Consider the following 26,451-nt stretch of genomic DNA (forward strand, 5'->3'; position numbering starts at 1 on the left):
ATGCTTGATCTGCCTCATTCCAATATGAAATATAGCATCCTTCTTATTGAAAAACCTTCCTCCCCACCCCATTTTAAAAACAGCAGACTCCATCAGACGATATTGCTTGAAAGAGTCAGTCAAAGACTGTGGATCGCCTTCGGAGATTTTCTCTCCGCTTCGTTTGTCAGTTTTTAAACCGGCTCTTTTAAAAGTGGGCTTGGGCCTCAATAACAAATGTGACATCTGCGGTGTGGAAGGGCAAGCAGACTCCTTGTTTGAGGCTCAGTTGCCAGCAGTGAACACTCGGCAGTCTATGGCAGAACACACTTTGTCGTAGCAATAGTTGTGTTTTTTGGTGGGGGTGGTGTCGCTGGTCTCTGCATCGACCACGGTGATGGGACTGTCTCTCGCAAACACCTCTGTCGATTCTCTCCAGATACAGTCTGCAGTCGCTTTGAAGGTGTAATGGTGACACTTTGGCTTCATCACCTGACTGGCGTTGTTGAAAATCTGCCGGCTGTTGGAAGTAGCGATTTTGATTTTCAGGGCGGCATCCACGCGATCCACCACAGTATACGTGGAGATGCTTCCATCGTCGAAGCCCACAATGATGTTCAGGTGCCTCTGGGAAAGAGTTAGGGAAGTGGGGGTTTTGTAGAGTGAGCAGGCCCCGATGTTTTTGCCATCTGCCAACCTCATTACAATTAAGATAGAGATGGCGCTGTTATCCTCGTCATCTTCCCCGCCGCGGAAACAAATGTACACCAGATAGCGTCCGTCCTGAGACAGCTTCTGCCTCCAGATGATCCCCGAAGCATGGACCACTCGAAGCTTGCCGCTGTGAAGGTCCAGGATGTTGATGTTCTCATCTCCACGAGAGAGAATCCCCAGTTTTCCATTGGGCGATATTTCAAAATCCTCTAACTTTTTCAAGAAGCTATTAGGCAGCTGTAAACGTCTAGAGACAACTTCTTCAGTAAGACTGCAGATGTTCACGGTTTCAGCAGATGTGATAAAGATCACGCTATCCGGGCAGTCTGGGACAAGTTTGATATCCACAATGGTGATGCCATCATCACAAGAAAGCTTCTTGGTTATGCTACCAGTCCACAGGCTGACCGCTAAGATTTTGTTCTTTGTCATTCCAACCACAAAGGTGTTCGCTGTGGTTATAAATGCATTCTGCAAGGCCACAAGAATGTTGCACACACGGTGTCCAGTCAACAGCCTCCAAACCCTGGATGCATTTTGCTCACAGAGGGAGACCACAAACTGGTCATTGTGGGTTATCAACAGTTGGCATATCCTTTGCCCATTGATGCGGAAGAGATTTTCGCCGGAATCCGTTTGCCACACATACTGGCTGCATTTGTCATCAGACGTAATCATCAATTTCCCGTTGGATGTCAGGACACAGTTTTCAACCAGGCTTTCATGCTTAAATATTGCTTCAATGAATCCCGTGCTGAAGTTCCATTTATGGATAGCTTCAGATCCATCCAATGTGTACATCGCTTCCCCCTTGGCGGGCAAAACCAGTCTTTGGATGGGCTTGCCAGTTTTGTCAATGTTGGACATTGCAGTGATAATATCGATGTCCCATACTGAAAGGACCCCACTGGTGGACAAGGAGAGCAGCATGTTGTGATGGTTTGACTTCATCAACCTGACAATGTTTCCTGAGATTTCTTGTAAGGTCGCCATGCACTGCCCGCTATCTCTCCTCCAAACGAAAATGGCAGAGGTGTTTTCGATAGATGCAACGATGCAGTCTCCGTTTTTGGATAATGCAGCTGAGATGAAGCGCTCATTCCTTTTCGCTCTAAACTTTTCTGCGACTTTCCACATGCTCGTGTCCAGCAGGTCAATACTGAGAGATTTGCAGATTAAAATGGCACTTTGGTCTTCAGCAAGTTCAAGGCTGACAAATTCGCTATCCCCTCTCCTGCAATCAAAGTCATCCATTAATTGAGGGTGGGAAATTTCCTCTGTGTTCCAAATAGAGAGGGCCCCTTCGCTGTCCACCATGACCATCTCTTGAGCTGCATCTAAAATGAGAAGAAATTTAACAAACCCTCCCGAGAATTCAGAGGTCACTGTGGCCAGCTTGTCACCACTGCCCAAATGAAATATCGATGCCGTGTTCAAATGTTGTCCACAGAACGCGTACATCCCATCTCCTGAACACTGGATGCAAGTGACTTCATACCAACAGTGGAATTGATGAAGGGGCCACCCGTACAGTAGATCGATCACCGTGATGTCCTTACTGGCTTCCAGCCACGACAGCACATGGTTTACAGAAAGGGCAAATCCATTTATAAAACTGGAGCTCACTCCAATCCCGCTATGCTTTGATCCTTTAATTTCCACCTCGGAGAGAAGACAAGAGTTTAGATTGTCATAAATCAAGAGTGTGTTCTTGGTGGTGGCCACCACAAGGTATTTTTCATCAGTCGTCAGTTTCATGCCCAAAATAACTGACTGAGCAGTTGTAATTTGCCTTAAGAGTTGGCGAGTCTCGATATGCCAGGTACTGATGGACCCATTTTCCAGAGCAACAATAACTATACTTGGATTGAAGGTAGGTAGGATTTCGGTCACTTGAGAGCAGCTGGAGGACAGAGGTAGTCTTTCAGGACTATAAGTGACATCCATAGAAGAATGAAGTGGAACAATAGAACAATATTTAGGACCATCTTTGTCACACTCTAGAAGAAGCTGTCTCAGTTTGGGCAAGGAACTGACCACTGGCAGTAGCCTCTGTTGTAATTCCGCTGAGAGGGTCCCTGGGTATTTTGTCACTTTGTGTTTGATGGCCCGCAGGGTGGTTGCTAGAAACTTCAGCTCTTTTTCTTGTGAGTAGTTGTAGGCCAGCTCCACATCCGAAAGGGCTTTGTCGAACTGTCCAATTTTGATCATGGTGTAAAGCCAGCTGAAATTCATGATGACACCGTACAAAATGTCATCGGTTTTCCCGCACTTGGTCAGGTGGTGCAAAAGCTCAGTCATTTTCCGGTGGTTAATGAAAAAAATGTTGGGCTCCAAAGGGTTGCACTGAAAGACCCAAGGCTGATCAGGGCACTGCCTGTCAAAATTCATGAAGTCCATCATGTGCCTCTCTTCATTGTTCATACTCCTGCTGTCAATGTCCAGGCAGCCGTTCAGATACTGATCTTCGCCGTAAAGTGATTTCCTTCGGCCTCCAGACCAAACTCCTAGAAAATACTCTGCCATGACCATGTGCATTTCATGCACGTCTTCTTCACTGTGAAGATATATCTTTTGGGCAATCAGTTGTAGGTGCCGATTAGCCCAAACTAAAAGGGTTACGTTTTTCACTTGTCTTTCTATCAGGTATCCTGTTAAGCCTTCTTTCAGTTTTGCGATGTAGATGTAAGGTACTCTCAATGGATTGAGGTGTTGGATGCGTTGACTTAGTTCGAGCATGACGGTGTTATCGAGTGCTAAAATGTCTTCCAATTCCATTTCGCTCAAGCCAGCTTTGGACATGGTGATGTAGCCAAGAGCTCGGGATAAAAGTTTCGACCCGCAGCTATTCTGAAGAGACCAGAACATATGTTCTATGCCATCATGAACAGTGATGCAGAGTGAAGACCCATCGACATCCTTGTGAGATTTCCAACTTCGAACCTCTCGGAAGGTTAAGTTTACAAACATCGGCAGGGTGCACTTAGAGAAAGCCTCGTTGACATAGATTTGTTGCCCCGATGTGACTTTCCTCTTCACTTGGAGCAGCTGTTGCTTGAGTACTTGACTGCACATCTTTCTGTCCCTTGCTGTCAGCTCGATGTAGTTGTCTTCGTCGTGGATAAGGCTCTTCAGTTTTTGGAGGATGCTGTGCTTGTTTGGCAGTGTGGACAAGATAATTCGGACTGAACGAGGCAGGTGAACCGGAAGCCACCACAATTTCCTGGCGTCCTCGTGATCAGCCAGCTGTTCCAGAGCGTCAAAGATTAAAACCAGGGGTCGATGAAAGGTGGACTCATTCAAAAGGTTAATGAACAAGTCTCGGAGATCATGGGTCTTTTTCGGGTAGCTTTGCACTAGGCATCGATAGTTGATTGCTAACTGTTCACAAATACTTTGGAGGAGAGTCCTCAGGTCTGTGCTCATCTCTGTAGATCCTATAAATCTTATGATCACCACGGGATCCGATTCCGGTCCCATCTCTTCCTTCAGCCAAGCATAAGCCTGCAAATATAGAAATGCAAAGGGGTTAATTGTTCAAATTAGTAGACCTCATCTGGACACAAGAAACACGGTCAATACAGGTAGTCCTTGCCTTACAACGGTTTGTTTCAGAGGTGGGTATTCAGCCAGTTCTGACAGGTTCTGGAGAACCAGTAGCAGAAATTTTGAGTAGTTCAGAGAACTGGCAAACACCACCTCTGACTGGCCCCGCCCCTATCTCTTCTCTGCTTCCCGAGTCCCAGCTGATCGGCTGGGTCTTCTTTGCCCTGCCCAGGAGAACGGAGCTGGAAAGGAGGTTAGTGGGGTGGGGAGGAAATGGGGATTTTACAGTATCCTTCCCCTGCCATGCCCACCAAGGCACACCCACCAAGGCACACCATGCAGCATAGGGGCAAAACTCAGCTATTGAACTTCTCACTTAGCAACAGACATTTTGGGCTCAATTGTGGCTACCTGTACATCAAAAATGATTGTGGGAACTGGGTATGTCCAGCATAAGGAAGAAAAGGACTAGGAGTAATTTGATAGCAGTCTTCCAGTATTTGAAGGGCCATCACAGAGAAGAAGGGTTCAATCTATTTTCCAAAGTACCTGACAGCAGGACAAGAAATAATGGGTGGAAGGTTATCAAAGAGAGATCCAACCTAGAACTTAGACTTATATACCACTTTACGGTGCTTTTACAGTCCTCTCTAAGTGGTTTACAGAGTCAGCCAGTGGTGGGATTCAATTTTTTTACTACCGGTTCTGTGGGTGTGGCTTGGTGGGCGTGGCTTGGTGGGCTTTCCAGCTCCCTTCTCCTGTGCAGGGCAACAAAAGAAGACCCAGCCAATCAGCTGGGACCCGGGAGGCAGAGAATAGATGGGGGCCAGGCCAGTCAGAGGTGGGATTCCGAACTACTCAAAATTTACTCTACTGGTTCTCCAAACTACTCAAAATTTCCACCACCGGTTTCCCGAACTACTCAAAATTTCCGCTACCAGTTCTCCAGAACTGGTCAGAACCTGCTGAATACCACCTCTGGAGTCAGCCTCTTGCCCCCAACAATTTGGGTCCTCATTTTACCCACCTTGGAAGGATGGAAGGCTGAGTCAACCTTGAGTCTGGTGAGATTTGAACTGCTATCTTGCAGGCAGCCGGCAGTCAGCAGAAGTAGTCTGCAGTACTGCACTCTAACTACTGCGCCACCATGGCTTATAGTAGGGAGAAATTTCCTCTTCATGAGAACAATTAAGCAGTAGAATAGCTTGCCTCCAGAAATTGTGGGTGTTCCATCACTCTTCTCTTTCTTTCTTTCTTTCTTTCTTTCTTTCTTTCTTTCTTTCTTTCTTTCTTTCTTTCTTTCTTTCTTTCTTTCTTTTCTTTCTTTCTTTCCTTCTCTTCCTTCCTTCCTTCCTTCCTTCCTTCCTTCCTTCCTTCCTTTCTTTCTTTCTTTCTTTCTTCTTTCTTTCTTTCTTTCTTCCTTCTTTTCTTTTCCTTTTCTTTCTTTCTTTCTTTCTTTCTTTCTTTCTTTCTTTCTTTCTTTCTTTCTTTCTTTCTTCTCTTTCTTTCTCTTTTCTCCTCTCTCCCTTTCTCTTTCTATCTTTCTCCCCTCTTTCTCTCTTTCTCTTTCTTTCTCCCTCTCTCTTTGTCTCTGTCTCTTTGTCCCATCTTTCTCTCTCTCTCTTTCTCCATGCTTCAAAACTAATTCAAAAGACAGAAAAAATTGCCTCTTTTTGTGAGCCTGAAATAAAGTTGAGCCTTCTTTAAGAGTCTCGTCAACTTCAGTGAGTCAAATACTTTCTCCTTTCTACATGCAGTTTTCAAGAGCAAGACAACCAACAGGGGAAGTGATGTAGAGAAAGCTCTAATTACAGCTTGCCACAAATAGACTTAAAATAAAACAGAAAAGTAGTCTTCAATTAGGTTTAAAACAGTAGGGGAGGGGTGGAAATCACAGGAGCGCTTTTACCTTCTTTGCCACTTCTGCTAATAAAAATGTTTTTCCGGTGCATGGCCCTCCATAGACAATAAGAGGATTAATGTGGCCCATTTTCTTAGGCAGGAGGTATTTGCGCATGATAGTTCTGGCCTCACATCTATATTCATAGAAGGAAGAGTAGGTTCTACACAGAGAGGAATGTTGCAGGACTTCATCATAAATCCAGTCTGTCTCTATGTCGAAATTCTGTTGGACTGTTGCTTGGATGATGTCTATCATGTCTTCGTAGAACTGTTTGCCAAGACCGTCAATGTAGTGGCTCTCCACTTCTTGGGTGTAACCGTACTTGATGTCACAATGGGTAACGGAAGTGTAGACTCTCAAGTTGGAAGAAGCCACAATGGTAGGTACAAATTCGTCCCTGAGTCGGATGAGTTTCTCAAGTGCTTCCGGATCCCTCAGAAACTTCCCACCTCCGCGAAGCACGTCCATGTATTTCTCCATCTCGGGATTTTTCACAAAACGTTCGATGTTGGCAATCTTCCGGATGTAGCAAACGCACTTCTTTAAAAAAGCCGGGGTTTGTTTTCCTAAGGCAAAATCGAATTCGTCTTCGATAGCTGGGAGGAAGAGAAAAGAAGAAGAGGACATCTAAAGATGGTGGAGGATAAAGTCAAACCGGCTGCACGGAATCCTAATTTACTAGGCCATATCAAAGATTTTTGGGGGTTTTTTTTGTCCAAGAGGCAACTGGACTTTCTGGTTTTTCTTTGAAGACATTTCGCTTCTCATCTAAGAAGCTTTTTCAGCTCTGACAGGATGGTGGAGAAGTTCCTGAGGTTGGCTGAAATTCTGGGAGTTGAAGCCCATCCATCTTAAATGTCTGGGGAGATTCTCAGTCCTCCAAGTCATGGTTGTCCCAAAGGTGGTTTTTCAAGAGGCAACTGGACTTCCTTGTTTTTCTCTGAAGACATTTCACTTCTCATCCAAGAAGCTTCTTCAGTTCTGACTGGATGGTGGGGAATGGAAGGACTTATACTCCTTGCAGACAGCTGGTCATTGGCATCCTTTTAGCAAGTCGTTGAGGGCACTTGGAGGTTTGTCTGTGTCCTCAGTGTCACCTGAATAGTACAAATGAATGTGGAGCCTTCTTGGAACAGCTGCAAGGACTGTAGACTACAGATAGATGACAGCTGAAGAAGCTTCTTGGGTGAGAAGTCTTTGAAGAAAAAACAGAAAGTCCAGTTGCTTCTTGAAAAGCACCTTTGGGACAATCATGATTTGGATGACTGAGAATCTCCACAGACATTTAGGCCGTATCAAGTTCTATCAAGTTCTTTTATTTGTTTTCCCATATTCTATTCTTGGGCCCAGGAAGATAAAACCAGTTATGGTCTGTATAGGTAGTCCTTGACTTACAGCCATTCATTTAGGGACCTTTCAAACTTACAACAGCCCTGGAGAAAGTGACTTATGACCATTTTTCACACTTATGACCCCATTCCCATGATCACGTGATCAAAACTCAAGATGTTTGGTGACTGATTCACATTTATGTCCTGGGGTCACATGTGATTTCCCTTTGGTGATCTTCCAACAAGCGAAATCAATGGTCAAGCCAGATTCACTTAGCCACAATGTTAGCAGCTTAACAACTACAGTGGTTTGCTGAGCAACAGTGGCAAGAAAGGTCACACAATTAAGTATCGTACTTTATGATTCTTGACTCTTGACGAATGTATCTTTTCTTTTATGTATACTGAGAGTATTTACACTAAGACAAATTCCTTGTGTGTCCAACCACACTTGGCCAATAAAGTATTCTACATTCTACAGTGAGGCCAAACTCACTTTAACAAACATCTGACTCAGCCCACAAAATTGTGAGGCTCTATCAGAGCTGAAGGAACTTCTGAGATGAGAAGGGAAACATCTTCAAAGAAAAAGCAGAAAGTCCGGTGGCCTCTTGAAAAAAAAATAAAGTACCATGGGGATAGTTTTTATTGTGGTCGCAAGTCGAGGACTACTGTGATGACCTGAGGCATGGCACAAAGACAACCCAGCCAGATAATAAGCAGGGGTCCCTTTATTAGCTCCAACTTTGCCCCCAATGTCCCGGTTATCTTCCGGTTTGGAGAAAAACTCTCCCAGGAACCTGCAACAGCCCTTGGCTGCAGATATTCTTAGTCCAAAATGTTGTAAACAGAAAACTTTGAACTATAAATCCAACAAAGCAAGATAAGGCAATAAATCCGGCAGGGCATGATAAGGAGTTCCAGAAGTGAAGTAACAAGGGAGTAAATCAAACCAGTTGGGAGGATTCCAGGAACGCAGCTAACAGCAGCCAACATTTAGATAAACTCAATGTTTGTTCTGGGCAAACGCAGCTTGCAACTGCATCTCCTTTAAACTCCCTCCCCAGGTGTGCCTTGTGAAGGGAATCAGGGCCCTCTCCTCCCTCGTAAGCCATGCAACCCACGTTACTCTCTTCTCTGTTCTTCCCTGCGTGCCCTAGGGTGAAGAGGTGGGGTGGGCCTTGGTGTTCCTGAGCTCCCTCTCCCTTGTTCTATCTCTCTCCTGCTCTGCCCAGCCCCAGTTTCATCCACAGCTAACGGAGCCACTCTCCCACTCCCTGACAACTGTTCCTCTTCCTCCTCGGAGTCAGACTCCGACGGGGGCATCACAGCTACTTGTACAGTGCCTTTTCTATATCTTCATCATTTCAGGAGCGTGGCTGAAGAGACCCAATTTAGGAACAATAATACCTGCGATGAAGAATTGCATGCCATTAGTGGCTACGATTCGTATCAAAGGAAATTTATTTCCTTTTGTTTTGCGCATACTTCCCTGATCAGGTGCAATCCTATCTCAGCATTTATCTGTCTATGCACTGTGCCTGGATTTCATGTTTACCAGAGGAAAGATATCTCTTTGCTTGACTGTGTTTCATTTTCCCCTTTTCATACAGTATCTTCACGGCTGTCTTAAACATCACCTTAATTTCTTCTGATATCTCCTGCCATTTGCTCTCACTGACAGGGTTGCAAGAGGCTTCCATCTTTAAAGCAACAAAAAGGAAAGATCAGTGCCAATGGTTTAGACAATTGCAAAAAGCAGACTCAAGGCCACGTTAATAAAATTAACATGGCAGGTTTTATGCATTTAATACATTTATTTATTAAATTTATCTGCCACCCTTCTGCTTTCAGGAAAAAAAAAAATCCTTCAGGAACGATATGCACAAATCTGAAGGAAGGAATATTTATTTTTAAGTGGTGTATGTATAATTCAAGATAAGTGAGCCTTATTAAGATAACTGATCTCAAAACTGATCAATCAGAATAGAGCTGGAAGGTTTTCTAGTCCAATCCCCTTGGAAAGGTAATTGAGGGCCACATCAGGGTTGTGTTTCATATCAGGGGGCCGGCGTGACAGTGGGCATGGTTGAGGGGGTGGCAGCCAGCTTGACGTCACTCATCGAGGCTCTATTTTCGGCTGTGACAGCTTCCTGCAGCCCTCTTCCAGTGAAAACGGAGCTCGGGGGGTGCCATGCACAGCCTTCCCAAGCTCTGTTTCTGCTGGCAGAGGGCTGCAGGAAGCCATCACAGCCAAAAACAGAGCCCGGGGGGTGGGGGAGCATATGTGGCCCTTCCAAGCTCCATTTTAATTGGCAGTGGCACCGCAGGCCAGTTCTTCACTGTATCCAGGGCAGCCCCATGGGCCAGATCTAAGCACCTCGCCAGCTAGGTTTGTGCGAATCGGATGTTAATTTTACACCTGGTTCGCCAAACGGGTAGTTGCAACAACTGGCTGGCCCTGCCCACCCCTCCCCTCCCAAGAGTCTCCACACAGCCCGTTTTGCATCCCAGGTAAGCGCAGGGCCCGTGCAAAGGCCCGGGGAGGTTGTTTTCACCCTCCTGGAGGTTTGAGGAAAGACTCCGGAGCCCAAGTAGGGTAAAAATGCCAGCCCCCCTGCCATGGTGCAGGAGGCAGACTAGGCCACACCCACCCAGCAACTGGGCAGAGAACCAGTTGCTAAATTTTTTGATGCCCACTCCTGCTTGGAGGTGTTCTAGTCCAACCCCCTGCTCAAGCATGCGCACACAACCCCCCACCGCATTGCAAGCCTTTGCACATGTGTACGCAACCCCCCTCACATGCCGCATATCTCTGCACATGCACGGTAGATAGCCAACAATCAGCTGGCTGGCAGGGGGGGGGGCGTGCATCCATGCGCAGTAAGGCTCTTCTGGGCAACCTCTCACATGCTGGCAGAAGTGGCTCTGCATGCCACTTCTGGAACGTATGCCATAGGCTCGCCATCATGGCCCTATCAATTTGAATCCCACCACTGGCTGGAAGGAACCTTGGAGGTCATCTAATCCAGCCCCCTGCTCAATCAGGACACCATATACCATCTCAGACAAGTTACTGTGTCCAGTTTCTTCTTAAACATCTCCAGGGATGAAGCACCCACAACTTCTGATGGCAAGCTGATATAAGTGATAAGTCCACTGTAAGATAAGTGAGCAATATTAAGGTAAGTGCTCTCAATGCAGCCAAGATAAAAGTTTGCCATTTTAATTGGGGAGCAACCAAACTAACACATTTTTATCTTTGCTGCATGGTTTGCGGGAGCATAAATTTTTGATAATAGGTAAGAAACTGTACAGCACATATTCAGAATACAGGGAGACTCATAGAGGTGAGCTATACAAAGGAATGAGCTATACGAAGATCACCTGCAAAAAAAAAAAAAGATTAGGCAAAAATGATCTGCTGTTCCAGAAATAAATGCATCAGGCTCTAATTGCAGAAAAAGTAGGTGGGGTTGCAAAAATCACACATTTTTTATTATTTACTTTTACAGCGGTAGCCCTAAGGCAAAGCATATTTCCGCTTCAGAGAACAGGGTGTGACTGCAACTGATTCTTGTTTTGTTGAAAGGAAAAAAAAACACCTTCATTTGTACACACAAATCCGAAGGACAATTTTTAAAAATTGTGTGCTTATTCAAAGTTGTTACTCTGGTGTACCCATGGGGTGAAAAACGCTATTAAAAAGTAAGGGTGGGTTTCAGTAAAATACCTCACTAAGAATAACTGAAGATCACTTGACTGAGATGTGGTAAAATAAAAATACAATAACTAAATAAAAATAAAATAAATAAAAACAACACGATAAAAGTTTCTTTTTTAATAAAATATTTATTACTTTTGGAAGACTCCTAAATGATTTTGGGCACTTTACATAGTTAAAAGTGGGAGGAGAATAGACAAACGATTAGCAATTAGAGAAAAGGGTATGTTTTCTCGAGTTTGGCTCATGAATCATGATTTAATTAGGGTGATTGCTGGAATCCTGACAGCATGTACATGGATTATATGGGTACTCCTTGACTTATGACCACAGCTGAGCAGTGGTGAGCAGCAACTGGTTTAACAACTGGTTTTGTGAGCGTGTGCTTCATATGCGCACACATGCTTCACTCATGTGTGCACGCGCACAATAAACACCAATTTCTTCCCCGGTTGTTGTGGTCCGCCAAAAGCCCGTGGAGATGGCAGCAGAATTGGACAGTGGGGAAGAACATGGGCCAGTCCAGGAGTCTGGGGAGGACTCAGACAATGGTCCTGTGTCCGATACAGAAATGGGCCAAGACCATCTGGGAGTTATGTGTGCTGACTCCGGAGCCTCCAGAATCTGATAGCAGCGAGGCAGAGGAACAAGGGGAGCCTGTTCCCAGTGCATGTGTGTGCAGAGCTGTCAGAAGGCAAGAACAGCTAAGACAAAAGGGGCAACTCGGGAGTAAGGCTTGGAGGTAATTGCCCCTCCCATAAGATATAAAGGAAGTGCAAGGAACCTTTGCAGGAAGCAACTTTGTTTACTCTGGTCAGTTTGGAACCTGAAAGCTCCGTGGTGAATTTGTGCTCCATTTGGTTTTGAAAGACTAACTGGTACTTTAGTCGTTGGCCACACTTCAAGAAAGATAAAGGTGCGTTCTTATCAGATTTCTCCCGAAGGACTTTGGCAGACTTCCATGGGACTATTTATAACTGGTTGAGACTCATTACGGGCTGTGAATGAAGATAATTCACAGCTGTTGAACTAAAATAAAAGGGTTTTGGATTTAACATGTGTTTGTTGGTGTCTCAGGAAGTCTTGGTCAGAACACCGGTAAGTAGACCAGCTGAGGCGCAGTAATTCACTTTGCCGCGCGAATCAGCTGGGCTGCAAAAGAGGGAAATGTAAGACAGGATAGGGTGGGGCCAGGTGGGTGGGGCCAACTGATTGTCATTTGTACCAGTTTGCTAGAACCGGTCCAAACTGGCAGCAGCCGACCACTGGAACTGAGCTCAGAATTTCTGTTGAAAGTTAGAATATTTTGGTCATGAGATGTGACACCTGGAAAAATATGGAAGACTTCACTTAATCCTCTAAGAAAAGATTGAAGGCCAATGAGGTCCAGGCAAGAAGAAGAACATCATGGCTTCAAAATCTAAGGGTCTGGTTTGGACAAAACTCTGCAGCCCTTTTTTGTGCAGCTGTTGATCAAAATAGGATCGTCAACATGATCACCAACGTCCGATGACGGATATGGTACAACAACAAGAAGAAGTTTAATGAAAAGAAGGACCTGGGGTGACATAGTAGCAGTGTTCCAATAACTCAAGGGCTGCCACAAAGAAGAGGGAGTCAAGCTATTCTCCAAAGAAGCAACGGATGGAAACTAATTGAGGAGAGAACCAACCTAGAATGAAGAAGTTTCTTGACAGTAAAAAAAATTAACCAGTGGAACAACTTGCCAGTGGAAGTTGTGGGTGCTCTAACACTGGGAATTTTTAAGAAGAGATTGGTCAACCATTTGTCTGAAATAGTATAGGATTTCCTGCCTAAGCAGGGGATTGGACTAGAAGACCTCCAAGGTCCCTTCCAACTCTGTTATCCTATTCTATTTTTCACATTTATGACCATTGCAACATCCCCATGGCCATGTGATTTACATTCAGAGGCTTGGCAACCGACTCGTATTTATGATGGTTGCACTGTCTTGTGGGTCACGTGCAAGGGTGGGATTCAAATTTCTTAACAACTGGTTCTGTGGGCGTGGCCTGATTTATGGGTGTGGCTTGGTGGTCATTTGACTAGTTGGGCATGGCTTGCTGACTGGGCATGGCTTGGTGGTCATATGACTGGGTGGGTATGACTTGTATGTAAATATTATAAATATTTACTTTTCTGCCATCGGCTACCTGAGTCTGTCACATAAAATTTGCTTGCCAGCAAACTCATAAAATTAGCTAGCAAGCAAACTCACAAAATTAACTCACAACATACCATGTATGTAAATATTGAATTTTTTATTTAAAAAAAGAGCAACTTTTACCCAAAATCAGGCAAAACAGGCAGGCAGATTGAGTTGCTTACAAAAACACAGATTTACTTAGAGATCTATCTTTCTGCAATCTGCTACCTGAGCCTGCACTGAAAAATAGAAGCTTCAGTCCTAAGGAAGGTCCAGCTCTGCTTTTAGATTAGCTAGAAAGCAAGAAATCCAATGATTTCTGATGGTCAGGGAAGAAAAAAAGGAAAAATAGCAACTTACCAAAAATTAGGCGAAGCACAATGCCGGCAAGTTAGAGGGTGCGCATGCCAAGTAAGGAGTGAGTAGAAGTGGTAGGGAGGGGTCGGGCCAGCCAGGGGCACAATTTACCAGTTCTCCGAACTGCACAGAATAGTAACAGCCGGTTCTATAGAACTGGTCTGACCAGGTAGAATCCCACTCCTGGTCACGTGATCAACTCCCATGACCTTCTGACCAGCCAAGTCAATGCGGAAACCAGATTTGCTTAGCCGCCAAGTTTTTAATTTCACAACTGTTGAGATTCATTTCACACATGTGGAAAGAAAAGTCATAAAATGGGCAAAACTTATGGAGCAAAATTTCTCACTTAGCAATACAAATTCTGGGCTGAATCGTGGTCGTACATTAAGGACTACCTTTATGAAAATATGTGTGTGTTGTGTGCATGTACCATAGTTTATTGTACTTAAGAAGGAAAAAAAACGTACATTTCCAGTTACTTTTCCATAGAAAAATTAGACTTCGAATCTAGGGGGTATATTTTTCCTGCCCCATCTGTTTGCTTTCTGAATATTGTTTCCATGGCAACTATGGAACGTGGTTTTGCACCAACTCTTCATAAGGAAAGTTTCCATGGCAACTCTCCCATGCTGTGATTTCCTCCCCATCTCTTCCCCTCCCCAGGTCTGACAACTGAAGGACTTCTAAACATAAAACAAGAAACTTGGATGAGCAGGTGAAGGAATGACTACTTTCACTAAGCTAAGTATGTCCCAGCCTATTGAAGAGAAGAGAAGAGAATGATTAGTGAGGACATGATGATGGTCTTCCAGTACCTATGGGACACTCTAGTTTTTCCTACACCTAGGCAAGAAAAACCAAAAGGACACATATAGACTGGGTGAAACTAGGCTTAACAGCAGTAACTGTGAGAGGGATCTTGGAGTCTTAGTGGACAACCAGCTAAATAGGAGCCAGAGTGTGCAGAAGCAGCCAAAAAAGCTAATGCAATCCTAAATTGCATTAAGAGAGGGATACAATTGAGATCAAGTGAGGTACTAATACCACTCTAGTAAGACCACACCTAGAGTACCGCATCCAGTTTTGATCACCACACTATAAAAAAGATGTTGAGGCTTTAGAAAAAAGTGCAGACAAGAGCAACCAGGATGATTAGGGGACTGAAGACTAAAACATATGAAGAACAGTTGCAGGAACTGGGTCTGGCTAGTCTAGTGAAAGAGAAGGACGAGGGGAAACATGATAGCAGTCTTCCAATATTTGAGGGGCTGCCACAGAGAGCTATTTTCAAGCTATTTTCTAAGGCACCTGAAGGCCAGACAAGGAATAATGGATGGAAACTGAACAAGGAGAGATTTATTGTGGAGAAACATTCAGACAGTGAGAACAATCAACCAATGGAACAGAAGTTGCCCTTGGAAGTTGTGGGAGCTTCATCACTGGAGACTTTCAAGAAGAGATTTTCCATCTGTCAGAAATGGTGTAGGGTCTCCCGCTTGGGTGGGGGGGTTGGACTAGATGACCTACAAGGTCCCTTCCAACTCTGATTATCTGTCATCTGTTATCTGCCCTCCTAAGCTCCATTTTCACTGTCAGAGGGTTGCAGGATGCCGTCCCAGCTGAAAACGGAGCTCAGGAGCCCATTTTCGCTGTTAGAGTGCTTGGGCCGCCCCAAGCACACCCGACACCGGTGATGTCATACTGGCCATGCCCCCCCCCGGTGGTCAAACACAACCCTGATTAGCGGCCCTTAATGAAATCGAGTTTGACACCCCTCTCCTAAATCAACACCCATGTGAAGAAAATTTACCATATTGGGATTGCTCTTCAGAATGTCAGGTTTCGGTTTGAGGTAATAAGTTGGGGGCACGGCATTCTCATCCCGGCAGTAGCACTCTTCCAAAATCTTGGTTTCCAGCTTTGCCTCAACAGCGGCATCCAGAATCATTTCAAATTCGGAGGATTCCACTTCCCCCGGGATCCGGATGCTTCCATATTTTTCTCCCAGAAGACCCTGTTGTGCACAACAACACAGAACAACCTTCAGGCTATTGGCAGAACTGGATAAGATATTAAGAGGAACAGAAGAAAGATTGATTTTTTAAAAAAAGCTGTATTAAAATGGAGAAAAAACAAGTGAAGGAGACAACAATAGCATGGGCAAAAAACTTTGGTTATACCAGTGATGGCGAACCTTTTTGTTGTGGTGTGCCAAAAGTGCACACATGCACGCACGCAATAGCATGCGTATGCTTGTGCTGGCACCCATAATGCAATGCGCCTCGCCCAGGGGTGGGATTCCAATTTCTTAACAACCAGTTCTGTGGGCATGACCTAATTTGTGGGTGTGGCTTGGTGGTCATGTGACTGGATGGGTATGGCTTGCTGACTGGGCGTAGCTTGGTGATCACTTGACTGGCTGGGCGTGGCTTGTATGTAAATATTGTAAATATTTATATAAATATTTATTTTTTTTATAAAAAAAGAGCAACTTTTACCCAAAATCAGGCAAAGCAGGCAGACAGATTGAGTTGCTCACAGAATCATAGATTCATTCAGAGATCTACCTTTTTGCCATCGGCTGCCTGAGTCTGCACAGAAAAATAGAAGCTTCAGTCCTAAGGAAGGTTCAGCTCTGCTTTTAGATTAGCTAGAAAGCAAGAAATCCAATGATTTCCTGCTTTCTAGGTAATCTAAATCTCCTGGCACAGGTGATGGTCAGAACAGCTGATGGTCAGAAAAAAAAAAAGGAAAAACAGCAACTTAGCAGGCAGGTAAGGAGTGACTGGGCGGGGCAGGGTGGGGCCAGCCAATGGTGCGATTTGCCGGTTCTCCAAACTGCACAGAATTGTAACAACCGGTTCTATAGAACTGGTGCGACCAGGTAGAATCCCACCCCTGGCCCCGGCCCCCCTGCATATGTGCATGCAAACACCCCGCCCCCTTACCTGCACTGCGCATGTGCATGCCTGCCAGCTGATTTTCGGCCCATTTGAGGCCGTTTTTGCCTTCCCAGAGACTTGAGGGAACCCTCAGGAGACTCCGGAGGCTGAAAATGGGCCTCTTTCAGCACTTCCGATAGGCTCCTTTTTCGGCCTCCTGAGGCTGCAGAGGCTTCTCTCGAGCCTCTTGGAGGGCAAAAATGGTCTCAAATGGGCCAAAAATCAGCTGGGAGGTGCATGCATGCGCAGTGTAGGTACGTTTGGCTGGGGCGCGCGTGCCCACACAAATGGCTCTGCATGCCACCTGTGGCACCTGTGCCATAGGTTCACCATCACGGGGTTATACAATAGAACTAGATAAATGGCAGCAATTGTGGGATAGAAACTACAAATTAACAACGTCAACTGCACATAAAGAAAACTTGTATAAGATTTTTATAGATGGCATTTTGCGCCGGCAGTGTTGGCAAGGATGTTGAAAAATAAATCAGCTAAATGTTGGAATGCCACCAGGTACCTGGATCAGAGGTGGTATCCAGAGGTGGATCAGAACTGACCAGTTCTGGAGAACCGGTAGCGGAAAATTTGGGTAGTTCAGAGAACCGGCAAATACCACCTCTGACTGGAGATTTTACAGTATCCTTTCCCTGCCACAGCCACCAAGCCACGCCCAGAGAACCGGTAGTAAAAAAAATTGAATCCCACCACTGACCTGGATCATACTATTATATGTGATGGACATGTGTAGAAGCAAAAAAAAAATTAAAATTGGACAAAAATACATACATGGTTGGAAAAGATGATACAACAACATATTGACTTAAAACCTGAAATATTTTTGTTGGGGATTTTACCTGAAACTTATAGTAAAGAGAATGCATATTTAGTTATGAATGTATTAACCGCAGCTAGAATTGTATTTGCATAAAACTGGCAAAGTGAAGAGATTCCTACTGATGAGAGCGTGATCAGGAAAATATTAGAAAAGTGCAGAAATGAATAGGTTGCAATTAAAGAGAAGGAACAAACTGAATGTTATATGATATGGAAACTATTTTTCCCATACATATGAAAACTAGAAGCACAAGATTAGTGAAGTATAGAAAATATGTTAATAGAATTAAAACCATTAAAGTGAGGATTATTTATATTAATATTATGTATATCAGTATTATGTTAAGAGTAGAGAATTAATATTAATGTAAGGAACAAGGCTGTAAACTCTAATTGTTATGGCACAAGGTATTTGTACCCAGATGACACATTGTTTAATGGAAGATGGATTGTTTGTATTAAAATGATGATGATGATGATGATGATGATGATGATGACGACGACGACAATAACAACAACATTCAGGAACTAGGCTGATGACATTGTCCGTAAAAACTTAGACAACCATTTTCCTTCTTCCAAGAGCTGAATAGGCCCAGTGACAAAACAAGAACAAATCGAAACCGTATAAACTTCACCTTCTGTGATTATCCAGGCCATGGCACAAAGGCAACACAGTCAAATAAGCAATAAGAGACCCTTTATTATCTCCAACTTTGCCTCCAATATCCAGGTTACCTTCGGCTGGAGAAAAACTCTCCCAGGAACAGCCTTTAACTGTAGAAAATTCAGTCCAAACAAGGTACACACAAACTGTAACTAAAAATCCGCACAAACCACGCTGCAGTAATTAACTTGACAGGGCAGGAGAAGGAATTTCAGACTTGAAAGCCCAGCAAAATACACACAGTTGGGAAGACGCCAGAAACACAGATAAACCACGATGATACCAGATAAATTCACGATTTGCTCCCAACAATTTGCTGCACGCAGCTTGCCTTTTTAAACACTGTGTTCCCAGTTGCAGCTAATGAAGGGAATCAGGGCCCTTTCCTCCCCGGTAAGCCACGTAACTCACGTTGCTCCCTTCTCCATTCCTCCCTGTGTGCCCTAGGATGAAGAGGGGGGTGGGCCTGGATCTTCCTCTGAATTCCCTCTCTCTTGTTCTACCTTTTCCCTGTTCTGCCCAGCCAGACTTTGCCCTTCCTCAGTTTCTTCCACAGCCAATGGAGCCACACTCCCACTCCCTGTCACCTGCTCGGCCTCCCCCTCTGAATCAGATTCTGACAGGGGCATGATACTTCCTAGTCTCCACAGTGTAGAGAAATGAGGACTATGCCCCATAAAACAAAGCTATTTGGGAGCATGAGTGTGAGAGATACAGCTAGTCCTCGCCTTATGACCACAATTAAGCCCCAAAATTTCTGTTGTTAAGTGAGACATTGGTTCAGCGAGCTTCACCCCATTTTACAACCTTTCTTGCCACCACTGTGAAGCAAATTCACTGCAGTTGTTAAGTTAGTCACACGGTTGTTCAGTGAATCTGGCTTCCCCATTGACTTGGCTTGTCAGAAAGTTGCAAAAAGAAATCACATAACTTCGGGACATAAATATGGGTCAGTTGCCAAGCATCTGAATTTTGATCACCTAACCACGGGGCGCTGCAACGGTCATAAGTGTGAAAAACAGTTATAAGTCACTTTTTTTCAGTGCCATTGTAACTTTGAGCAGCCACTCAACGAAGTGATGTAAGTTGAGGATTATCTGTATTCTTACAACAAAATTTATTTTCATGCGATTTAACCTCCTTTCAGTGTCTAATTGGTGGAAGTCAGTCAAAGAGAATTAACTCTTTCTTTTCTAATGCTGTCAGGTCTAATGTAAGGGGATCACGGAGCACAAAGTAGCATTGTTATGATTTGCTCCATTGTTTGCAATGGATCTTAATATTCCCACCTAACGCATCCTAATTGAAAGCGATGTGTTCATTAAGCACTATGTACGATGACATATTCATGAGCATGGAAAACTAGCTGGTGAAATTCAGCCACCAGATGGCATTGTTTCTCCTAATAATTTGATTTAAAAAAAAAAAAAGCACGCCATATTTACAGTAACAGAAAATTAGAATATATATTATTATTTATACCAGCTGGTGTGAGACCTAACATGTTGAACAGCTGTTGGACCAATAATTACATACCCTTATGAGTGCTTAAAATCTGACTTATGCACTTTCTTTTTGTACAAGTTTGTGACATATAGTATGCAAGCCCATTTTTCTTCCAGATGAAGTAGAATTATAGGGCAAAAGGCAAAAACATTCACTTTTCCAGGGCTTCATATTGAGCAAGGATCTGAACCCAAATTCCAACTTGTTACCTTTCAAGGTATTTTTGAGTTATATCTCCCAACCAGAGGTGGTTCTGACCGGTTCTGGAGAACTGGGAGCAGAAATTTTGAGTAGTTTGGAGAAACGGCAAAAAAATTTTTTTGAATCTCACCACTGCTCTCAATGGCAAAAAATTGCCAATTGTTATATTAATTTAAAAAAAAAACTTTTTAACAACATTCACTTTTGAAAATATAAAAACTTCCTTAGCCAAACGTGGCAGGTAATTAGAGTTAGCTGTGAATAAATAGGACAATCTGATGATCAATGACCCCCCTCATCTTCCTCTTCAATCTACCTTTGGTGGTTTATTTTATTCCCAAACATTTAAGTGGGATGCAACTTAAATTAAACTTTATTTGAACAGTATCTAGGGTGACATTTAGCACTTTATAAATAGAGCTTAGTGCTTTACAGAAATCCGATTCTGCAGGTTTCAGTTTTTGAAGATTTTCTCTCTCTTTTTTTTTTACTTTTGGACCTAAAAAATAGTTGGGTTACGTATTGTTTCTTTGAAATGGTGTGCATAGCTAAAATACACAGTAATTGCATAGCTAAAAGTAGTGGTGAGATTCAATTTTTTTTACTACCGGTTCTGTGGGCGTGGCTTAGTGGGCATGGCATGACCTGGTGGGCGTAGCGTGGCTTGGTGGGCGTGGCTTGGTGAGCATGGCTTGGTGGGCATGGCAGGGGAAGGATACTATAAAAACTCCATTCCCTCCCCACCCCACTAACCTGCTTTCCAGCTCCATTCTTCTGTGCAGAGCAACCAAAGAAGACTCAGCCGATCAGCTGGGACTCGGGAGGCAGAGAATAGATGGGGTTGGCGGGGCCAGTCAGATGTGAGATTTGCCAGTTCTCTGAACTACTCAAGATTTCCGCTATATAAAGCCTTAGTAAGACCACACCTAAAGTATTGCATCCAATTTTGGTCACCACACTATAAAAAAGGATGTTGAGACTCTAGAAAAAGTGCAGAGAAGAGCAACCAAGATGATGAAGGGACTGGAAGCTAAAACATATGAAGAACGGTTGCAGGGACTGGGCATGGCTAGTCTAGTGAAGAGAAGGACCAGGGGAGATATGATAGAGGTCTTCCAATATTTGAGGAGCTGCCACAGAGAGGAGGGGGTCAAGCTATTTTCTGAAGCATCTGAAGGCCAGATAAGGAATAATGGATGGAAACTGATCAAGGAGAGATTCAACCTAGAAATGTGGAGAAATTTTCTGACAGTGAGAACAATCAACCAATGGAACAGAAGTTGCCTTCGGAAGTTGTGGGAGCTTCATCACTGGAAGCTTTTAAGAAGAGATTGGACTGCCATTTGTCAGAAATCTTGTAGGGTCTCCCGCTTGGGCGGGGGTTGGACTAGATCAGGGGTCCCCAACCACCGGTCCGCGGACCGGTACCGGTCCGTGGAACAGGTCCTACCGGGCCGCTGGCTTTGGCGCCGCCATCTTTTTGATGAAAAAGTGCTTCTGGTGAGCTTTTCCGGTAGAAAGCTCACCGGAAGCACGTTTTCATCAAAAAGATATGGCGCTAGCCAGGTGATGAGCTTTTCCGGGTAGAAAGCCATTTCTACCCGGAAAAGCTCACGAGCTGAGCGCCGCCATCTTTTTGATGAAAAAGTGCTTCCGGTGAGGTCACCGGAAGCACTTTTCATCAAAAAAAGATGGCGGCGCCCAGCTGATGCCGGTACCAGGCCGCAGCGTAAAAAAGGTTGGGGATCACTGGACTAGATGACCTACAAGGTGCCTTCCATCTCTGTTAATCTATTAATCTGTTAAATTGATGCAATCCTTCTGTTGATGCAACTGCGTTGGCTCTTTTGACAGATGAAGTATACACTTGTGCTACTATTCACTTACAAGCAGTGGAAGTAATTTCCCCTTCAGAGGTTTATTTAACTAACATCTAGTATCACTTTTCTAGTAGCACGCCCCTTCAATAGTACACTATGAATTGTAAATAAAACCTCTATTGTATTAAATTAACCCCTGCTGCATTATGGAACAGGGTGTTTGGAGAAAAAAAAACCCTGCACAATGCTTTATTAATTGTTAATCAGTGTTCTTGGACAATGGCAATAACCACAGCTCCTTCCTCATCTTGTCTGGCTGCCCACTTTTTCTTAAATAAAAAGAATCGGTTGCTTTTAACCTTATCCAAAATGTCAGATCCGGCGAACAATCTAAAACACAAAAGGGGCAATTTTACATCCTAGCAGAGAAGGCAGATTCTCTGAATGTGAATAGTTTTCAAACTATTCTCCGGGAATCCAGTCTGTATTGTAAAATCACAATGCTTTTAAAATCTAAAATGTGATTAGAAAATTGTGAGAAATGAGATAGGTTCAAACATGTTGGCAAAACCAGCAATTAGGAGCAAATGGAATGTCTGCATAAAAAAGGAACTGCCAAACAGAAACAAAGATAATGACATTCCTTCTCTTAGGAGTAAAAGCATAGGGAACATTTTATGGTTGCAAATTAAAATAAATAAATAAATAAATAAATAACCATTTTCAACGAATTGAATGAGGAGCATTTATTGTAATTGCCCTGGATGTGATATTTCTACTGAAAGTTCAAAAGACAAGGTAGTTTTTCAACTTTATAGAGAGAATTGTTTCATGGAACTGTCTGCCTGAAACATCTTGGAATAGAACAGAAATTTGTAGCTCAGGATTGAAGTAACGGGGTCCTTCATGCTCTCTGAGCTTGGTGGGTTTTCTTGCAGGCGTTTCATTACCCAACTAGGTGATATCATCAGTGGTAGAAGGGAGTGGGGTTTGTGGAGAGGAGGAGGAGGACTGTGGAATCCTTGGTTCTCTCTGAGCTTGGTGGTTTTCTTGCAGATGTTTCATTACCCAACTAGGCAACATTATCAGTGCTAGAAGGGAGTGGGGTTTGTGGAGAGGAGGAGGAGGAGGAGGAGGAGAAGGAGGAAGAATGGACTGTGGGACCCTTTGTTGTCTCCAATTTTGGTGGTTTTCTTGCAGATTTTTCATTACCCAACTGGGTAACATCACCAGTGCTTTGATGAGTGGGCCAGCATTGATAGTATGGTATGGTATGGTATGGTATGGCATGGTGTATGGTACGGTACGGTACGGTACAGTACAGTACAGTATAGTATATGTTGTGGTTCGCCGGCAGCTGGTGCAGCTGGCAGTGGAGTCAGATAGTGAGGAAGAAAGGACACCAGTCAGGGAGTCTGGAGAGGACTCTGATGAGGGTCTTGGATCTGATGCAGAGATGTGGCCAGGACCATCTGGGAGTGGTGTGCTGACTCTGAAGCCTCCGGAGTCTGGTAGCAGCAAAGCAGAGGACCCAGGGGAGCCTGTTCCCAGTGCAAGCTGCTAGAAGGCAAGAACAGCTGAAACAGAAGGGGCGACTCAGGAGTAAGGCTGGGAGGTGATGGCCCCTCCCATAAGGGATAAAAGTCAGGCCAAGATGTCAAAACCTTTGCAGGAAGCAAAGTAGTTCAATAGATTCCAAGTCCTCCTTGAAGCTCTGTATACTCTGGTTGTTGTTTTTTTCTGGTACTTCGGTTGGTTTCTGTTATCATTAATTGGATACTTCTGTTTCTGGCAGCATTCCACAGCACTGAAAGGTGTGTGCTTATCTCAGGGAACTGTTTAAGATCAGTTCTGGCTGGAATGAAAGCAATTCCCAGTGTTGCAATAAAATAGATTTTGCTTTTAAAAGAAGTTTGTGTTTAATTACGTTTGATGAAGCCTGGGTCAGAACAGTATAGTGTAGTATAGCATAGCATAGCATAATATAATAATAAAATGAAATAATATAATAACAACATTACATAACAATATATATATATATATATATATATATATATATATATATATATATATATATATGATATACTAATACTACTACTAATAATAATGAAATAATATAATAATATGATATAATATGATGTAATGTAATGAAATAATAAAATAAAACAAATGAACAAACATTTTAGGCTAGCATTATTTCTGAGATGTCATTCTAAACATGAATGCATCAGATGTTTTAGACAAATCACTTCTTAACCCAATCTGTCCATCTTTGGATCTGCGATGTAGAAATGATGATGATGATGATGATGATGATGAAATATTATATGAAACATTCAGATGCATCTCTGGAATCTGCCTCACAACAACAACTAAATGTCTTAGGAGATCTTACGTTAAATTATGCATCCTTAAGAAAAGGCCACCATTCCATTAAAAAAACCCAACTAAATTCATTAAGTAAAACTTTATTTTATACCCACAACAAAACATGGACCTGCTGAAGTTTTCAGGCAATCTTCTAAGAGCCTCATACGAGTCTTTTGGAGGTCTGGGCCATCCCATTCTTCTGGCTCCACTCCCCAGTACAGATCAATCACCTAGAAAGCCAACAAATAATATTACAATAGTTATATGTAGTATTACTCACAAATAACAATTCAGGCTGTAACTCAACATTTTGAAACACACACACACACACACTAATGGCAATAGTTTTAAGGACTGGGATTTTCACTACATGTATTTATGGACATTAGTAAAGGATCAGTTCTGTGAACACTTAGGGCCACATCTAAATGGGAGTTTTATAATTATTAATACTCATGGCTAATGGGAGAACCTTGAACTCCAAGTGTTACTATTTCCAAAACAAGCTTAATTAGGAGGGGAGAAAGAGGAGAGAGAAACAATGCAACAGGCTTTAAGAATAACTTACAAATTTGCCTGCCTGCCTGCCTGCCTGCCTGCCTGCCTGCCTGCCTGCCTGCCTGCCTATCTATCTATCTATCTATCTATCTATCTATCTATCTATCTATCTATCTATCTATCTATCTATCTATCTATCTATCTATCTATCTATCTATCTATCCATCCATCCATCCATCCATCCATCCATCCATCCATCCATCCATCCATCCATCCATCTATCTATCATCTATCTAAGATTGTGAACCAAATGCGAACCAAATTATCTATCTGTATATCTGTATCTATATCTCTCTCTATATGTCTGTCTGTCTGTCCGTCCGTCCGTCCGTCCGTCCGTCCATCCATCCATCCATCCATCCATCCATCCATCCAATCTATCTAATTTATATAGCCACCCATGAAATGGAAACCAACTATCATCTGACTATCATCTGCCTCTCTGTCTATCATCTCATCTGTGTGTCTGCCTGCCTGCCTATCTATCATCTATCATTCATCTATTGTCTCTCTGTCTGTCTATCATCTCATCTTCCTGCCTGCCTGCGTAAATACATACCTACCTATCATCTACCTATCTATCATCTGTCTACCTCTACCTACCTACCATCTATTGCCTCTCTCTCATATCATCTATCTATCCATCCATCCATCCATCCATCTACACACACCCCATATACAATGCATGTTTAACCATATATAATCCCACCAAACCCGGCTGATCTCAAATAAAGTAGGATTGGATTGAGAGTGGATTGAAAACTCAAGAAAGAAATCTGGATGAAAGACCCACAACCCCACTTCAGTAATGTCATCATGAAAACAACAAAAATATGTTTGTTTAGCCACCAGGGAAAAGTGTAGTCAGTAGTACTCCAACTACTACAGTTGCAGTAATTTTAGAGGTTGGACTTCTGATGCCTTTATTTTGAATTTACACCATTCACATTAGTCTATCTTGGGGTGTGTCTGTGTTGCATCTCAATGCCTTTCTGTGGAAGAGCTGTGGAATTCCCCAGCCAGGGGAATTCTGGCAGCTGAAGTCAACCCAATTCTGGGAGTTGAAGTCCACAGGTCTTAAAATTGGCAAGGATGGACACTTCCTACTTCAGATCAACTTCAGCCCCAACATCTATGAATACAACGGCCGTTCCTTAAAGTATAAACTTGCTTCTTCTTATATTTACTTACAAGACTGTCAGAATCACCACCTTCGGCTTGGCGCCTCACTGACGTTCTGGCATCAATGAACCGGGGAAGGGAAGAAGGAACAAATAGGCAATAAAACTGTATGCCTCTATGGTGGGAAATTGGGAGAGGGGATTGACAGTTGAGGAAGAACGGAGCATTTGGGAATCCAAATGCCTGGAATCTTCAAGGCTGTTTACCCTGAGAGTGGAATTTCACCAGCCTAAACACCTCAGCGTTTCCCAAAACATCTCGGCGGTGCTGGATTGGCTGTACCTGGACAGCCATGGGAGCAAGGTTGTGGGAACCAAGGGATTAGTTCTGTATTGATACATGGGAATTTTAGATTTTGCCTGACTCTACTGCAATTAGCATCTCTTAGCAAATGTACCTTTTGCTTCAACCAAATGGAGTCGAGAGTCTCTCTTCCCTAAGGGATCAGACTGGGGCAGGTCTGACAGTGACTCTGTACAGCCCCATTTTATTATTTATTCTTGGGGTTCCATGGAGGACAGCAAGGATGTTGTGCATTGTGATAGGAAAAGTGATCCCCTTTCCCTAATGATCTGGAGCACGGGTGTCAAACTTGTGGTGCCACATTGCCGTCATGTGACATTTTGCAATGTTTTTCCCCTTCACGG

General features: G+C 43.5%; 1 protein-coding gene across 1 annotated transcript in view; it reads right to left on the minus strand.

Moving 5' to 3' along the window:
• Positions 1 to 76: 76 nt before the first annotated feature.
• The window catches only part of NWD2 (NACHT and WD repeat domain containing 2), a 68,057-nt gene continuing 41,682 nt past the window's right edge, over positions 77 to 26,451 (minus strand). The window contains exons 3-7 of the mRNA XM_026675303.2: positions 24,178 to 24,294; positions 15,535 to 15,738; positions 9,032 to 9,176; positions 6,149 to 6,738; positions 77 to 4,197 (exon numbers count right to left, since the gene is read on the minus strand). Of these exons, the coding sequence (XP_026531088.2) occupies positions 265 to 4,197; positions 6,149 to 6,738; positions 9,032 to 9,176; positions 15,535 to 15,738; positions 24,178 to 24,294 (4,989 nt within the window). The 3' untranslated portion in view covers positions 77 to 264. The remainder of the gene's footprint in view (positions 4,198 to 6,148; positions 6,739 to 9,031; positions 9,177 to 15,534; positions 15,739 to 24,177; positions 24,295 to 26,451) is intronic.

This window comes from Notechis scutatus, chromosome 4, assembly GCF_049901735.1.
Source record: "Notechis scutatus isolate UNSWTSFEM ecotype Mainland chromosome 4, rNotScu1.2, whole genome shotgun sequence".
Lineage (NCBI taxonomy): Eukaryota > Metazoa > Chordata > Lepidosauria > Squamata > Elapidae > Notechis > Notechis scutatus.